Below are 18,353 nucleotides of genomic sequence, written 5' to 3'. Positions count from 1 at the left end.
ATAAATGAAAATAAACTAAATGGATTGTTTATCCCATTGCTAGCAATATAATAAATATTAGGTCGACCACCATGTGATCCCCCCCCCCCCCGAAACCATCGTGAATATCGTTACATCGTCACTGATGTCTTGTTTGAATTACCATTCTATTATTATATTATCCACTGAAAAAAATCCATGGCTAATTATGGAATGCGATCACTTGATACCATGTAACATGTCTGTGAGTACTAGTACATTATACTCATCTTTAGTGGGTACAGGATAATTGGTGGCGAAGGTGACTTTAGTGAAAAATCTGTATATAAAAATCAATAATATAATATTAATTATCTATAGCTATAAATAAATCTATAATATCACATGGGTGGAGGTTTAATAATACTATTAACAATCACTCAATTGTTAGTTGAATATCATTAGTGTCTAAAAGTCTATCAATGTCTGTTAGCCACGATATAAGACGATCCAAATAACCACCATCTTGTTTAAAACTAAGAAGCAACAGTTGTAGGTGTTGATATGCTGTTGGTTGCTCCAACAAGTAAGCAAGTCTTCTGTCTCTCAGAGACAACAATTTTATTACTATAATAACAATTAAAGTCCACTGAATTGGTTTAAACATTATGTTATTTGCTTTCAATTTAAATGTGTTTACAAGTAGACGAACATCAGCACTAATTGATAGGCTTGACATGCCTAGTGACTGGAGTAAATCAGGCAGTGCTTTATTCAAATGTTCACATACAATTCGTCTTCGTAATGCATTCTGTGCATTTTTATCTATTAATGGCAATTGTGTGAAATTTTCATTATTGTCTATGGGAGAAGGATTGTCTACAGTTTCAGCAACATCAGGTATTTCCATTTCACCTGCAAAGAATGCTTTCACTTTTAACTGAATTTTTTTACTTTCCTTCTGTAGAATGGAATAATCTGGAAGAGGTTTTGTCTCTCTCTGTAATGTTTGAGCATCAAACTTTCTATCTTCTAACTCTAGCATGTTCAATTTGCGGCAAAGTGCTTGATATTGATCATATGTATTTGAATTGTATGCTATGCTGCTAGAATAATTATTTAAATACTCCTTTATACATTCTCCTTTGTCTTTGACTATTTCTTTAACTTTTTCTTCCCCAAATAATAGTAACATGGTATCCAATGTAAACCATTCTGCAAGACATTTCTCAACTTGGATTGTCAAGACAGTAACTGCAGGCTGTTTTTTCTGTTGCATATTTTTATGATGCTTTTTATTTTGTGTAACACTGGGTGCCGGTATTACATCAGGTATTTGAGTCAGTATAGGATCAATCTCTTTCTCTGGTTTTTCAAGAATTTCTCCTACTATATTAAATGGATTTGAATGTTTTTTAATTGGTTTTTTAGTAGCTTCTTTATTAGAACCTTCCTTGGAACTTGTATTGTGCTCTTCTTGAGTTAGCACGTTTTCGTGTTGAGAATTATGATTAACTGTATTTTTAATAATTGATTCAACTTTATCTGTGTTGTTATTTATGTTAGAATCACATGCTACTTCATTGGATTCTGTACAATATTTATTATTTTCATTTTCACATTTATTATTTTCTTGACCAACCTGTGTATTTGTCATTTCTTTTAGACTAGCAGTTGCAAAATCATTGATAGATGAAAACTGGGGTTTTTCCACTTTTATTTTTTCTACTAAAGCCACATCCACTTCTTGGCCAAGAGTACCAGTCTTGTCTAATGGCAGTAAGTAGAATTTGGGTATCTCTTCATATTCTCTAAACCAAAGAGGGCTTGTTAGCAATTGTTTCTTTATATGTGTAGCAGACTTATAACAACTATTACTGCAGAAGTTTTTACGATCTGTGATGTCATATACTTTATTCGTTTTTAATGATATTCGGTACTTTTGTTTGGGTATGTCTTTCACCGACAGTGTATTTTGGCAAAGAGGATAACCGCAAATGTGTATGATTGCTCGCTCTTCAATCACATCCTCGAAATGGCTTTGGTTTATATCCGACAAGCATTGCATAAAATAGGCTTCCGTGATTTCTTTTTCAAGCAAACTCTCGACGATTTGTTGGGCTTTTGCGTTACACTCGCGTTTTTTAATAATAGCTTGTCGTATTTGCTCCTTCGTTAATTCTTCTATCTTTGTTGGTTTCTTTTTTGGTTTCCTTTCGAGATTTTCCATATTGTAAGGAAAATTCATTCAAAGGAAATTTTATTTACACATGTAATTCGGTTAAAAGTAAATTCGTATCAAATAAAGAGTATATAACCAAGGTATTAGTATAAAAGTTACAGTTTTTTTAATATTTGGTTAGGAGAGTTCGATTTGTTTTAGTAGTATTGTACAACACGCATAAGTTTTAAAGAGACAGCTGGAGTTTGTAGTGACACTGACAGATATGACAACAGATAGTTAAATGATGCCACAGATATAATGTTTATATTAATTACCATAATATTTATCTCATCTACATATTTTAAATCGATTTATTATGAAAAATACATTGTGTTCTGTGTGTGAAAATAATGGTATATAATTAAAATGTATGACTTTGATACATATCGAAGCCATGACACCCAGAGATTAGATAGACTATGTCTAAAATGACACCCTATAATGGTTTCACTTTATTGTTATTACAATTGATAATGTCAATCACTCTGACATTGACAATTATAAAAAAACAATCACAGAAGCACTTTAAATTTTACAACTTGTCCGTATAATATTTATCACAGTCTATTATAAATTGAAATTTATTTTCAATTCTGATTTTAATCAACCGCGAAGAGTAAACTCCATCACTGATTGTAGCGATTCCTGCGATTGTGTAAAGTGATTGTTAAGAATCTATTTACTTTCACCTTTTTTTTGTCAATATAATTAAGTGGATGTATTCTAACTTAGATTTTTGTTAATATTGTAACTATGTACGTGACGAAAGTGCTATATTTTTAGTACCTAAAAATTTCTTGTAAAGCAGCAATCAGTTTGTGTTATTATTTTCTTGAACAACAAAATTATTATCGATCAAGATTCTGATAAGAATGGAGGTCTCGTGAGTTATTATTGGGAAATACATTCAAACGGTTGTGAAGAATATGTCGCTTAGAAAGTATTGCTTTGGCAGCTAATATTCAAGTAAGTAGAATTTGAAATATTAAAATTTTAATTTTTTTTAATAGTCAAGAATACTGTGATTTATTGTGTTAAGTGTTTGGCCTAAAAGTATAAATATACTTTTAAAATATGTATCAGTTTTTTTTTATAATTTTATGATAAAATAGAACTTTTCTTTAAATGATTTATTTAAAAAAAGTTCTTTAAATAAATTATTTAAAGAAAAGTTCTATTTTATCTATTCTATGTTGCATAGTTTGCTGCTAATCTTTCTGTCCAGAAAGTGCATTTCCAAATTAAATGAATTTATTTGAAAAATGGTAATAGGTGAATAAATTTATTATAGAAATAATTACTACTATGCTTCATAATTTCAAATTATATTTTATTTATTTAATGACCTTTAATTACTGATTTTACATTATGATACATAAATTGTTATTTTCGTGTTTGCCATCAATTAAATAAATTCAATTAAATTATTATTTGGTATAAGTAAAATAAAATATTACTTAATAATTTGTATTTATTTTATTGTTAATTTTAAATTAGGGTTGGTTGCATCTGTTTCAATAGTAATTGTTTTTTTTGAATTGGTTGGGCATGTTATTTAAGAATTTAGACATTTTTAAGAATGCCCTATTAGTCACTTGATCCATAACATTAAGACTAATAGTAATATGTTTTTTTTTTAATATTTATGTATTATGCATCAAAAATACTCAGATCATTACAAACAGACAGGGGAGAGAAGGAATAGTTTGTGATGGGGACAACCAACTTCATTGCTAACAATATAGTATATCAGGTTGGCCTCCATGCACTTTCCCCCTGGAAGCCATTGTTGTTAAATTCTGGCAAATTTGCCATGACAGGCCAATTGATCTTTTTTCATCTTTACTGTGATCCCACCTACTGGGATCACAGTAAAGATGAAAAAGCACCCATAGGACAGGCAGGGTTACCATTCTATTATCATCCAACTTTATTAATATTTTAAATGTGAACATGAGTTTGTTTATTTGTTACCTTATAGTGCCTTGACTGCTTAACTAATCTGTTTTGTACTCAAGTGGGTAATTTAAAAACAGTCAGTCTGTAGATGTTATCCTGAAATCCCTAAAATATGTATTTTTGTAGCACACTATCACTCTGTGTGCTACAAAAATACATATTTTTAGGGAGTATTTAATACAATCACTATGAAATTAGATATCACATACTATATGGAACTGTCACATATTATAATGAACAGTCAGTTTTCTCATATTGGGTTTGCTGGAAGAAATCTCTATTGGAGATAAGCTCGCCTTTGTGCACTATTATGTTTGTTTTTACATTTCAATAACCTCTTGTGTACAATAAAGAATAAAGAAAGAATATATGGCAGAGGTGACCGACTTGACTAGACCCAAAATCTACTGTTTACTGACATAACCCTATGCAATCTACCAATTACATACTCCTTGAAATCTCAAATATAGTTCAGAACACAATTATGTAGTATTGTAATATTTTTTATTGTATTAAGAAGAAAAACATAAAACTGAAATTTATTCTTAGCAATTACTTATATTAGTGTGAGCATTGCATTTGAGCATTTTCTGCTAGATTAGCAAAATATATGTTTTGCTTTGCCATAATCGACTAGACTAATAGTCGACTATTGTTGATGGCCATCCCTGTTATATGGGATATAGGCTGCTTTTTATTGTGGTCAGTAAACATATGCAGGTGCCATGGACAAAGTTGTAGGTGAAAGGTAGTTTAATTTAATAATACAAACAGACATTTTAATTAATATAAATAATCGTATTATGAGAGAGTCAAACCTACAACCATCAGAAGGTGAGGCAATATATACTATTATGGTCATAAATAAGTTGTCCCATAACACAAGGAATCTCAACTGGTCAGACTTGTTATAATAATTACTGTTTATTTTCCTTAAAATCTGTTGAATGTATTTATGTAAATGACTATCATAAGATGTATGTAACTAAATACATATGTATATATATATATATATATATATATATATATATATATATATATATATATATATATATATATATATATATATAGACAATGTTACTAACTTGTGAGGATAAAAGTATTTGATATTGGTAGATAGTATTTAATTTTTATCCTTATACTAGTTTTTTGCCTGTTACTATGTACATGTAGATTTTAGAAGTAGGAAAACCATTTAAATAAACAACGTATAAATGGCGTATTAAGATAAAACTTACACAACTATTAAGTTTGACCATCAGGAATACAACTGTGAAAACCGCATCTAATTTGGTGCAGTAATTATTGTATAATGCCCCAACAATTATACAGATTGACAAAACTTCTAAAATATATTGTATTGGTTTCTTTTACTCTTATAAAGATTGCTAATTTTGTTTTTTCTTAAATATATATATATATACACACACATTGCCTAGTAACAACTTAAATATCAGTTAGATTCCAAAGAAAATAATATGTGTTAATATTAGGACTGCTAGACAATCATATGAACTGCCTTCTTCAATCTGCTGACTGAATCAATACAAATTTATGAGGAGTGCTTTCCAATGTTTTTTGTACACTAACCACACTGGGTAGTCCAAAATAGTTAATAGAAAATAAAAAAAAAAGTTACATAATATCTGAGATAATTTTTTTTATACAACTTAGAATGGCAACAAGCTGACGGTCCACCTGATGGAAAGTGGTAACCGTCGCCTATAGACTTGAGCAGTACCATGGACATAACAGAGTATACTGTTTCGCACATGAAACCCCCCATGCGTTGCCATTCCTGAGGACTCAGGTGTTATTCCTCTGTACCCAGTAAATTCACGCCATATCCCACCCTTCAAACCGAAACATAGCCATGCAAACACAACTGCTTCACGGTTGAAACACGAATGGGACAGAGGTACCTAAGCAATCGACTTTTGTACAAAGTCTCCCTCTGGTAACTATCTATCAGTATCTACTGTGCCGGCTATATTGTCCCAATGCAGATCATTATTATTACAGCATTACAAGTATATGAATAGATATTGCTTTTTAAATAACACTCATATTTTCATGTCTTCTATTGTCAATAAGAGGCTAGTTTACATAGTCTAGTCAGTGTAAGAAAATTCAACCATGTTTTGTTAACATATTATATATGCCATTGTTCTCGATTGTAATTGATAATTAAAATACGCTCATTGTATCTGCATTAGTTCATTGCATTGGTTGAGATAAGCTGTAATTATAACTGTACACAGTATAGAGTTACTTGACACAATGTAATATTCATATTGTATGAATTTTGACTTAACCAAATGGTATGTGAAAATTGTGTGCATTGTGGTGTTTGTATTGCAACTTTGCAAGATATGGAGGTGATTTCAATTGTAAATTTCGTCATATCAGCCTTTAACTATCCACAGCTGAACATAATCCTTCCCTAAAGGGAAGGTTTTGCCAGTAGTTAGTATGCTTGGCAGAAAGATTGGCAACCGCAGTTAAGCTTTGGAGATGTTTTAAGAGGGATGTTGCTGCCCATCCTTCGCCCCTTAGTCGCTTCTTACGACACCTACGGGAAAGGAAGGGGTCTATTCTATGTCAAGATCATACGGGGGCAGAAATTTTATTTATTTCACTTAAATTCAAATTCTAAATACAATAATTTCGATTTAATTTTGTCCTAAAAAGTAACATAATGTTTCCTTAGGTTTATCTAATTATAGAATTTAAGTAACTAGCTCTTTACCCGCGGCTTCGTCTGTCTGATCGGGATATGTTCACTGACTGGAATGAAAAGTAGCCTATATCCTTCGCCATCCGATATACTATGTGTACATGAAATTATAAAATAATTGGCCTTACATAATAATTAACAGCCAAAAAGAAAAAAAAATAGGTAAACTAGTATTAGTTTTTTAAACCTAAGTTCAATATAAAAAAAAAGAATTAGAAATATAGTCATCAAAACCAAAAAGAGAGGGTATGAAGTAATCTTTATTTATTTTATATAAATAAACAATACCTGTTTCCACGTTGTACACAGCGATTGCAGTTCAAACTTTTAGTATGCCCTTATCTCCTCGGAACGTTTTCTATATTTGAACTGCGGAATACACAAGTAGATTACATAAATACATTGGATATAGTTAATCAAATAATCACCACACGATAAAGTTTGTAGTAAACACTCCAATTTACACATACATAAATACTAAAAAGTTTATACGTAAAGTACAATTTTATGAGAATTCCATAAGTGGTATAATATGTTGCTATAATGTGATATTTTAAAAAGATGCCATGATTCTATTTAGGCTGTTGTTTCCCGCGTAAATTCACTGAAGAACACTTTCAGAGCTAATTCCATGAAATTAATTTACCCTAGTATCTTATGTAATGTTTGAAAATATCTATTAATTTTTTTTTTATACAACTTAGAATGGTAAACAAGCTGACGGCCCACCTGATGGAAAGTGGTAACCGTCGCCTATAGACATGAGCAGTGCCATGGACATAACAGAGTGTACTGTTTCGCCCATGATACCCCCCATGCGTTGTCATTTCTGAGGACTCAGGTATTATTCCTCTGTACCCAGTAAATTCACGTCATATCCCACCCTTCAAACCGAAACACAGCCATGCAAACACAACTGCTTCACGGTTGAAACACGAATGGGAAAGAGGTACCCAAGCAATCGACTTTTGTACAAAGTGGGAGACTTTCTTAATTTATTTATACAATATATATTATATATAATAGTGCGCCACCTACCCTTTGTCTTTTTCTCAATGTCCTCTACCCAAAGGTTGTCTGGAAGAGATTGCTTAGCGATAAGCCCGCCTTTTGTATCACTTCTCATTAATATTTACTGTATTTGTTATTTCTCTTTTTACTTGGTGCAAAATGATGTAATTAATTAATTAACTAACTTTTGGCCTGCTACTTTATACGCGTGAAATTCAGAAGTAGGAAGACTAAAAACTAGATCGCTTCTAAGTAGTGTATCAAGATACACTAGTGAGTTTACTCTCGAACTAAATTCCAATAGATCGATATTGGAATTGAGACATTTTGCACTCTCTAATATCAACACTAGCGACATGATGGGTCCTCATTGTAAACAAATGTATGTGAATGGTAACCCAGCCCGTGCTAATGGTATACGCTGGTCCCCACCAGCGTATATTACTAACAATGGGATCATTATTGCCCATTATTAAAAAGCCATCTTCCCTCTATAAATATGTGGCTTTTTTTTCAAAGAATGATAATGGAATGGTAACCCCGCCAGCGCTAACAGTTTACGCTGGTTGGGCACCAGTGAGGGATGATAGGTGGGAATGAACGGGTAGGTTAGTTAGCCCATCGTGATGAATACACTTTTTAACAACACAGGGGGCAAACGTGCATGCGGCTCACCTGATGGTAAGTGACTAACACCGCCCATGGTCACCCACAACACCTACGGCATTGCAGGTGTGCTGCCGGCTTTTTAAAAAGAAATATGCTTTTTTCTTGAAGGTTATGTTGTCGTATTGGTTCGGAAATACTGCTGCTGGAAGTTGATTCCAAAGAGTGGTTGTTCAACACGATGGTTTCCAGGGAGGACCACGTGGAGGTTGACCTGACAGGTTAATTGCTAGCGGGATTAATTGCTTAATAGGACTGGTAGTTCGCATTACTAACGATCCCTTCTCCTTTTGACGTATCAGGTTACCACGATGCACATGTGGATGTGGTCCGGGTACAACCTGGGCGAGTTCCTGTTCTCCGGTCTCGTCATTGACACGCGATGGGCCTTCGGTCTCACGTGGATCGTGTTATTTTTCATCGCCGTCCTGTTTGAAGGATCTAAGGTGAGAATTTAATTATAATAATAATATACTACGCAATCATATCCATTGCCTAGTCCTTAAGCTAGGATTATAGAAGGGAACTTATGCTCGAGGGATGGGCAGCAGTGTCCCTTTTAAAACATCTCTAAAAGCCTAACTGCGGTTGTTAACCCGCCTGTAAAATGTGGCAACTGCTGGCAAAACTATCTTACGAAGCTTTGTGTTCTGCAGTGGACAGTTAACAGCTGGTTTAATGATGATGATGATTGTTCCATGTCATGACATGTTCATTGACCAACTGGATGTTTTATTCTATTGTTACAGGTGTATCTAGCAAAAGTGCAGCGTGAAGCGTATAAGAAACTTTATCCATACAGATCCGACGAGAGGCGGAACTTATTATATGACAGGTATGTATTTATATCAATTTGAATATTTGTAACAATTACTATAAAAATGACGTGTGGTCCCGGCATAGAACAGGCCACCCCTTCCTTTCCCGTAAATGTCGTAAGAAGCGACTAAGGGAGGGCGAGGGATAGGCAACAGCGTTGTCTTAAAACATCTTCAAAGCCTAACTGCGGTTGCCAATCCGCCTGCCAAACATGGCAAGTACTGGCAAAACCTCCTAAGAGATAATGTTCAGCAATGGATAGTTAAAGGCTGATACACGAGTAGCCTCACGAGGCACTGAAATGTATATGAAGTATATTTGTTATGTCCATGGTACTGCTCATGTCTATAGGCGATGGTTACCACTTTCCATCAGGTGGGCCGTCAGCTTGTTTGCCATTCTAAGTTGTATAAAAAAAATTATTACCATATTTTAGGGCTATGTGATATATAGATGATAGATATGGCTAGGGGATATGTGAGATTCCATTTAAAAATAACGTCACGTCGTCTAGAGTTTAACTCACTTACGAATCTCCGTGCATAGATTAATACGAGTTTATCATCTGCTATCTGTGATGAAAACCCTTGGAGAAAGTCAATGGTAACATTACATAAAATCAACTAACTGATTTCAAGTTACTGGTTATTTGATTAGTTATTTAATTTAATTACGTTACCATTATGTATGTATTCCGGTATGTGTATGACTGGCAACACTTGAAAACTGCAGTCTTCAAGTTCTTTAGGCTATTACTACCTAAAATTTTACAACCTTTACTTCGACAAGTGTTTAATTTCTAATCAAGGTATCTTCAGGCAAATTATTAGATCGATGCTCGGAGCTTGATTTCGAGTTCTTATAACTTTTCTGTTATTGATTATTAAGAGGCACTGCATTAAAAGTATAAAAGTATAACAGTATTATCTATTCTTTAAATATTAAGAACTAGCGACTCGCCCCGGCTTCGCACGGGTGCAATGCTGATACAAAATAGCGTCACCGGCCCCCCATTACATTACGACATTACATTAGAGACCTCTAAAATTATCAGTATTTCCCTGCTATATTATGCATGTATTATACATATAAACCTTCCCCTTGAGTCACTCTATCTATTAAAAAAAACCGCATCAAAATCCGTTGCGTAGTTTTAAAGGTCTAAGCATACATAGGGACAGATAGAAGGGAATCGACTTTGTTTTATACTATATACTGATATATAAATAAATAAACCAAAGTCGCTATCCGTGTCTATGTTACGCCGCCTATTTCTAAACCATGCGAAGAATTTTGATAATGAGTTTCACTATCATTTGGATATTTGTATGTACAATATATCCTAATTGAAATATTGAGTAAATAAATAAATTCGGTGTTTTGTATTCAAGTCGCTAAGGAATCTATTTTCATGACTTACGCTGGCTAAGGCTCGTAAGAGATACATCGGAATAATTTACCTAAATTTTGAGTAAATAAATATATTCGGTGTTTTGTATTCAAGTCACTAAGGAATCTATTTTCATGACTTACGCTGGCTAAGGCTCGTTAGAGATACATCGAAATAATTTACCTAAATTTTGAGTAAATAAATATATTCGGTGTTTTGTATTCAAGTCACTAAGGAATCTATTTTCATGACTTACGCTGGCTAAGGCTCGTAAGAGATACATCGAAATAATTTACCTAAATTTTGAGTAAATAAATATATTCGGTGTTTTGTATTCAAGTCACTAAGGAATCTATTTTCATGACTTACGCTGGCTAAAGCTCATAAGAGATACATCGAAATAATTTACCTAAATTTTGAGTAAATAAATATATTCGGTGTTTTGTATTCAACTCGCTAAGGAATCTATTTTCATGACTTACGCTGGCTAAAGCTCATAAGAGATACATCGAAATAATTTACCTAAATTTTGAGCAAATAAATATATTCGGTGTTTTGTATTCAAGTCGCTAAGGAATCTATTTTCATGACTTACGTCATAAGCATCTTAACGGCTTAAGCAATCACTATGAAATGAGATATGCACGTAGTTTAAGGGATGGAGAAGTACATAGGCCATTTTTATGCCGGTCACGTGAACGAAGTCACGTGTAAAGGCTAGTAAATAAATAAACAAATACAGTGAACGCTCTATATAAGCGATCTCTCTATAAGCAACATTCTTTATATTTTATTTATTCTACTCAGCTTAGTAAAAGAAATAAGTAAAAATATTTTTCAGACGGTAAGTATTTTTATTTTTCCCCTATAAACAACTTTTCCCAATAAGATTGTTTTTTTTTTTTTTTTATAGAAATTGGTTCAAATGAGTTGCTTATATAGAGCGTTCACTGTAATATACACCGCCCGTAACATAACCATAAATTATTGTTGTATTGGCATTGACCCGGTATTTGCCCTTCGCATGGTGCATGGCGTGCTTGTCTCTATGTAATTCTTGTGTAAGTTCTCCATAGAAAATTGTTGAGCGAGTCAGCTGTGGTTATTCTAAACGTGTCCTATGAATGGATTATGCAAGTGACCGTAATGATAATCGAATTCGTGCGATCCGGTTTTCCGAACTTCTAAAATCCGGCTTTATAAATAGTAAATATTATACTACAGCTTTTGCCCGCGAGTTAGCTCACGTGTGGTATTAGATTTCTTGCGGATTTTGTTTTCAACAATGAGATTAAATCTGAAATCTCACATGTCTAACTTCTAAATTGAGGGGGGAAAGGGATTTTTAGTACTGTGGACTACCAATCCCATTGCTAATGCTAGCAATGCATACGTAATAATACATAACACAATACATAATGGATACGTATCAGGTCGAACTCCACGTGGCCCCCCTGAAAACCATAGTACTGAATTCTTGGTGTATTCATCACGATGGGCTAACTGACCTGTCTTTCCATCCTCACCTATCATCCCTCACCGGCGCTCCGCCAGTGAACACCGTTAGCGTAGGCGGGGTTACCATTTTATTATCATCCATTAAAAAAAAAACTTCTAAACTGACGATGTTCCATACAAATGATCACAATATTATTCTCCCAGGGAGCAGGGCAACCCCATTGAGCCGACCACGAGCCGCAACGCCAGCACCGGCCAGGTCAGCCGCTGGGCCTCGTTCCGGGTCAGGTATCAAATTGTCCGTTTTTCTAACTATATTCATCTTATTGAGCCAATAAAATTATAACGTTGATCAGGATGTGACAAGGATATAACATAGAGAAAGAAAGAATTTATTCATATACTTAATCGAATAAACCATATTGAACTGTTTTTCTCTTTCTTTTATACTTAATTCCCAATTTGAAAGAAAGTGACAGAACGGTGTAAAAGTAGATTTGGGATACTTTTAGTTTTTATGAAAAAAGAGGTTAAACGAGTAATGAATAATTTAATAACTGAATAAAAATACTCAATTAAAATCAAGTAAATGTTTGTTTACACATATTATTTAGGTGATAAATTAGTAGTTAATTTATTTTTTGTGGTGGCGAACAAGCATGCAGTTCGTCTGATGGCAAACGGTAACTTTAGCCTGTGGACGCCTGCAACACTAGGGGTCTTAAGTGCGCGTTTCTGACCCTGAAGAAACCTTAATAATCCCCTTTTTAAAAATCCTATACTGTAGTCTCTAGTGAAAATCTCGGCAGGAAGTACATTCCATAGCCCGAGCGGGAGAAAATTCTGTTGAGATCGTACTGTACGTCACTATTTGAGTTTAAGCGTGTGAAGATGAATTCCCTGACTAATTTAGTAAAGCATTCTGAAAAAAAAATATTGCCCGTTATGTGTTGTTGTCTCTCTGTGTCTACTTTGGATAAACTAATATCTGGCATAGTCAGTAAAAATAAAAACAGTGATTTGTGCGCAGGACCCTGGTGAACTCCCACCAGTCCCTGGTATTCGTGGTGCACAATCTAGTGGGCTACCTACTGATGCTGGCGGTGATGGTGTACAACATTCACCTGCTGCTTGCGGTCGTCTTCGGAATGATGCTCGGTTGGTACAAACTGGTTTGGGCCAACATTTAAGTTGTTTTTTTTTTTAATAAAACCTTAAATTATTACTACTATAGCCTGTATGAACGCTATATCGTTCATACAGGCTATAGTTCAATTTTAAATGCAGAAATAACATGTGCGTCCTTGTCTTAGCGACATATAGACCTTGAGTCGAGAGGCATGCCAATCTCACGTTTGGCTAATCATGAATTGCGATACAAGTATGTCGGTTGACTCAGCTATCACAAACAGGAAAAAAAGTTATAAAGCATTTGTTAGAACAGATAGAGAGCCCATACAAAGTTTATTACTCTTCAGATTTGGATCAAACTGTATTTATGAATGTCTTTTTAGTACAGTCGATAATACAAATGTTTTGTTTGTCTGTTTAACATGGAAATAGCACAGTCCAAATGTAATTTGTGAATTAACAAAGTTAACAGTGTTCTCTGACGTTTCAGATGTCCATAGGCTACGGTAACCCTGTTTAACATCAAACGGGCCGTATGCTTATTTGCTACCAAAGTATATAGTATAAAAAAAAATCGAATTGCAGGTTACTTCCTATTCGGCACTAAACTGACGCGGCTGCAGATGCAGTGCTTCAGCACCAAACGGGTCGTCATATGTACACCGGAATGCGACGACACCGGTATGTGTAGCGACATTTTGTTCACTTAATGCCACTTTAATGACAATTTCCACATCGTTCTGCTATGTGTCACAAAATGTGATGACGCAATAACCTTCCGTTCTTTTTCTACATTTTAGCGTATCGTCCCTCTCTTTTTCTTACTCCATCCTCTGACTATACTATAGTGTATAGTATTTATAAATAAATAACGAATCTATCCAAAAATTTACCCAAATTTTTCTTAAGCCCTTTTCATTTTTCACCGAAATTTTCTCTAAGAATTTATATTTTCTATTTAGATAAAAACATTTCTGCGAACAGAATAATTTTACCTGAAATTGCGAAAATATATCCAATCTGGCAACGCTGATCCCGACGGCGACTTCAAGTTAGTCACTGCTTCTTAATGTTGCCATATATATTACTACGGGTTTTTTTTTCGATGGGTGAAAGTGGAATGGTATCCCCGCCTGCGCTAACGGGATACGCTGGCGGGGTACCAGTGAAGGGTGATAGATGAGAATGAAAACAGGCCAGTTGGTCCATCATGATGAATTCATCAGGAATTAACCATGTTAGTTTCCAGGGGGAACCGCGAGGAGGTCGACCTGGTTAGGTATATTGCTAGCAATGGGGTTCTTAGTCTCCATTACTAACAATCCCTTTTCCCCCCTTTATTTCTACGGGTTTACTAATTTCCTTACACGTACTCCCCCCTCTGAAAGACCGTTGCAACACGGAGAAGTGTACGTGGGAGGTGTGCGAAGGCAGACTGTGCAAGGAGTTGGACGCGATGGAGTTGCAGCAAGCGGACACCACCCTCTCCCCGGATCCTTAACTTCCCGACAAGTATTAGAACTGCTACATCACACATAACATGAGATTCACTTGAGTATCGCTGTATTATGTAGAACTATATTGTAAAAATAACCGGATCCAAAGGGAGACCTTGTACAAACAACAAAAAAAGAACTTTCTCGGTCGGATTTTTAATATTTTAAAAGTCTGTTATCCAAGATTATTTTTTGGATTACAGACTATATAACATATTTCTAATTGAACCAGTTTATAGATATTGCAACTAAAATATATGAATATTGCTATATATTATTACCCACCCTTAACAAATGGCAAACGATTCCCAGTCTCCTAACTACTTAAGGAGTAAATTCCATTATCTTTTTGAAACTCACGAACGTAACCTTCGTTCCAATAATACTCTCCAATTATCTATTTAGCATTAAGTCCGCCATGTACACATATTTGTACTAATGAATAAATAAATATAAAAATAATAAACGATTCTATCTATAGAATCGTTATCGCTGGCGAGCCTATGACATAGAGTGAGATCGCAACATTCGCTCTCATGCAGGCGCTGATCGAAATGATTGTATCGACAGATTCGTTTGCCACTTGTCTAGAGGATTTGATTTGACAAAAATACATGTAAATCAATCCAGTTATACTCACAATTAAAATATAAGTACATAGAACTTGTCATAGTAGATTAGTTTTGCTTAGTTGTCCGTTAATGTTACTTTTTTATGGAATTTCCACGTAGTAAGCAATAGAATAAAATAATAATATACTAAAGAGATACAAAATCAAGTATTTAATTTATTTATAGACATTGGCCTCCTTCATAACGGAGGGTTTTTCTAGTAGTTACCACGCTTGGCAGTCGGGTTGGCAACCGCAGTTTTTATATAGATAATAATGAAATGATAACCCCATTTGCGCTATCGGTAAACGCTTGCTGGGCATCAGTGATGATAGATGATGATGAACGCAGGTCAGTTTGCCCATCGTGAAGAATTCCACTAGAATTAACCACAATGGTTTCCAGAGGGAACCGCGTGGATGTCGACCTGATAAGGTACATTGCTAGCAATGGAGCTGCTAGATCCCATTACTAACAATCCCTTTCTTCCCTTTATCAGCAGTTCAACTGTCCACGATTGAACATAAGCCTCCTTCGTAAGGGTTTTGGTAATAATTGCCACGCTTGGCAGTCGGATTGGCAACCGCAGTTAGGTTTTGGCGAAGTTTTAACAGCAACGCTGCCACCCATCACTCGACCATTGTGTATATCATATGTCCTGATGTAAGGGAAAACCGTCTTATTATGACATGTTGATTACGTAATACATAAGACATGATAAAGTTCAATAACCTCAACATATCTAATCTAATGTTTAGAGATGTGTTACATTTCATACAGTAGGACGTATAAGTTTTTCTTTGACCTATATTCCCTGCATACTTGTTAAAACTTATAAATAAATAAATGCTAACAAATAAATAAATTATGTTAACAGTTTGTAACGAGTAACAATCTCTTGCCATGTAGTGTTTAGTAGTATGCCAATGTAGCAAAATGAACTAATAATACAAAGTTAGTGTAATGCAAAGAGGATATTATTGCCCTGTGGTGCCAGCATAGAATGGGCCATCTCTTCTTTTCTCGTGGGTGTCGTAAGAGGTGATTAAAGTAATTTAATTGTCGAGAGATGAGTAGCAGTGTAATACTACTAAAGCCCAACTGCGGTTGCCAATCCGATTGTCAAGCGTGGCAGCTACTAATAAAACCCCACTTATGGGCGAAATAAGCACCAATGGTTAAATATGAATATATATATAAAATATATAGAAAAATAAAATAAAAAATGGAACAGAAAATTAAATATTTACAAAAAACAAATATAATTTTGTTAGTGGCAATTGTTTTTTTTTTATTTATGATTTATTTATTATAGATAGCATTTGTTGTTAATTGTTATAAATTGGTTGCGTGATTTCCTAGTCCTTACAGGTCATAATTTTAACCTTAGTGTCTCAAATCTTTTTATTCACAGCCGAAAACACGACGCCACCGCACCTTGACTCTAGTTCCGAGTCGGACCTCTTCATATGCCAGACTCGCACGTGCATCCAGCCATCTCACTATTTTCCCACCAACTCGCAGGGTTCAAGTGATCAGCCGACATGCCACTACGGTTCTAAAAGTTGTCCTTCCAAAGTTGCCAGAGCGAAAAAAATGCAGCCCAAGCCCGGAACTTCTCACTGTCATCACTCGGAGAGTGAAAAAGAAGATAGTCCTAGTGTAGAAGATGTTCAACTACTAAGAACGGAACGCCAGGGTTGCTGCAAGAAGAAACAAGAACCACCGCCCGAGGAAACGTGCTGCAAGTCTAGTCATAGCCAGGAAATTGTTGTGGTCCATGAGCCCGCCAAAGACTGTTGTACTGAGGAAGAAACGAGAGTACAAGAAAGAGAGGACAGCCCTCAAATCACATGTTTCCACAATAGTAGAACCCCGTCCGAAAGTCAGGAACAAATAATGTAGTAGTGTAGTACTATATAAACTATCACACTCGCTCACAAAGTAGGTAGTTATAAATATTACGTAGTAATATATTTTGATTACATATCATTAGAATTTTTAATATTGTTATCTAAACGAATTTATTTTTAATAACCTCGGGTTCATAATTAGATGCTATGTATTAGATATTATACTGCCATAATATTTTTTTTTTTTGACAGCGGCGCGTTCCTATTTTAAATCGGAAGACTCTACATGCGTTTCTTCATTTACTCTTAAAAATACTTATATGCGCGTCACGGAGTCTTGATTAAAAATTAAAAAGTATTTTGGTAAGGCCTTTACCACGCATTGAAAATTGGAAAAATAAACATCTAGTCGAAACATGTCAAAATTTATTGTCTATGGTTAGAAATAAAGGCTTAATTTATATGACAATATGACGAAGGCGGTGGGATGCTTGCCTCGGTTTTATGTAAGAGCCCTTGAGATTATTTATGGGTACTCTAGTAGTAGTGCTGCAAATTTTGTATTTTGCACTAATTTTTGAACCTGTTAACAGACATTCTGACGAGATTGCATCGCATGTACCTATATAGTAATTTAGTAATAATTTTCTTTGTAAAGCATTATATCTTTATACGTATTCCTGTGATGAATTGTTTTGCTATTAATGTAGTTATTATACAAGCATTCAGCTATAAAATGGCAGCGCTATATTCCGCCCGATTAGAACGTGCCTTTCCTTGTTGTCTTGCCAAGTGCCAAAAATTTTAAATTAGTTGTAAAATTTCTTTTTGTATATTCTGTACGTATATTTGTTGCAATAAAAAATGACAATAACTTTTATGTATTTTTTTTTTCTACATGCAACTTTGAATAGCAAACGTCCAACAACTATATTTTATTAGATGTTTTTATTTCGAGAGTTATGTTGATCTATTACCTCGACTCGAGAACGTTCATACCGCAGCCTACTAAAGTGTGACATTAAAACCATTAATTTACA

General features: G+C 34.5%; 2 protein-coding genes across 2 annotated transcripts; one reads left to right on the top strand and one right to left on the bottom strand.

Moving 5' to 3' along the window:
* Nucleotides 1-301: 301 nt before the first annotated feature.
* Nucleotides 302-2,447, bottom strand: LOC113522646 (putative RNA polymerase II subunit B1 CTD phosphatase RPAP2). Its single transcript, XM_026908402.3, has one exon. It carries the CDS (start codon nucleotides 2,204-2,206, stop codon nucleotides 395-397), a length of 1,812 nt encoding a protein of 603 aa, XP_026764203.2. The 5' UTR covers nucleotides 2,207-2,447; the 3' UTR covers nucleotides 302-394.
* Nucleotides 2,448-2,691: 244 nt separating this feature from the next.
* On the top strand, nucleotides 2,692-18,187 carry LOC113522799 (uncharacterized). Its single transcript, XM_026908615.3, has 7 exons — nucleotides 2,692-3,148; nucleotides 8,858-9,001; nucleotides 9,305-9,390; nucleotides 12,427-12,510; nucleotides 13,253-13,380; nucleotides 13,939-14,034; nucleotides 16,875-18,187. The coding sequence occupies exons 2-7, from the start codon at nucleotides 8,867-8,869 to the stop codon at nucleotides 17,363-17,365; spliced, it is 1,020 nt and encodes a 339-aa protein (XP_026764416.2). The 5' UTR covers nucleotides 2,692-3,148; nucleotides 8,858-8,866; the 3' UTR covers nucleotides 17,366-18,187.
* Nucleotides 18,188-18,353: the final 166 nt, after the last annotated feature.

The sequence above is a fragment of the Galleria mellonella genome, unplaced genomic scaffold, assembly GCF_026898425.1.
Source record: "Galleria mellonella isolate WM207_F2 unplaced genomic scaffold, CSIRO_AGI_GalMel_v1 utg962, whole genome shotgun sequence".
In the NCBI taxonomy this organism is placed as follows: Eukaryota; Metazoa; Arthropoda; class Insecta; order Lepidoptera; family Pyralidae; genus Galleria; species Galleria mellonella.
Note: the sequence above shows the minus strand (reverse complement) of the source record. Positions and strands in the feature narration are given on the sequence as shown.

Coding starts and splice junctions, on each gene's coding strand:
- LOC113522646 (XM_026908402.3), bottom strand. CDS start 2,206: ATGAATTTTCCTTACAATATGGAAAATCTCGAAAGGAAACCAAAAAAG.
- LOC113522799 (XM_026908615.3), top strand. CDS start 8,867: ATGCACATGTGGATGTGGTCCGGGTACAACCTGGGCGAGTTCCTGTTC. Junction 9,002..9,304: donor TCCTGTTTGAAGGATCTAAG/GTGAGAATTTAA, acceptor CTATTGTTACAG/GTGTATCTAGCAAAAGTGCA. Junction 9,391..12,426: donor CGGAACTTATTATATGACAG/GTATGTATTTAT, acceptor TTATTCTCCCAG/GGAGCAGGGCAACCCCATTG.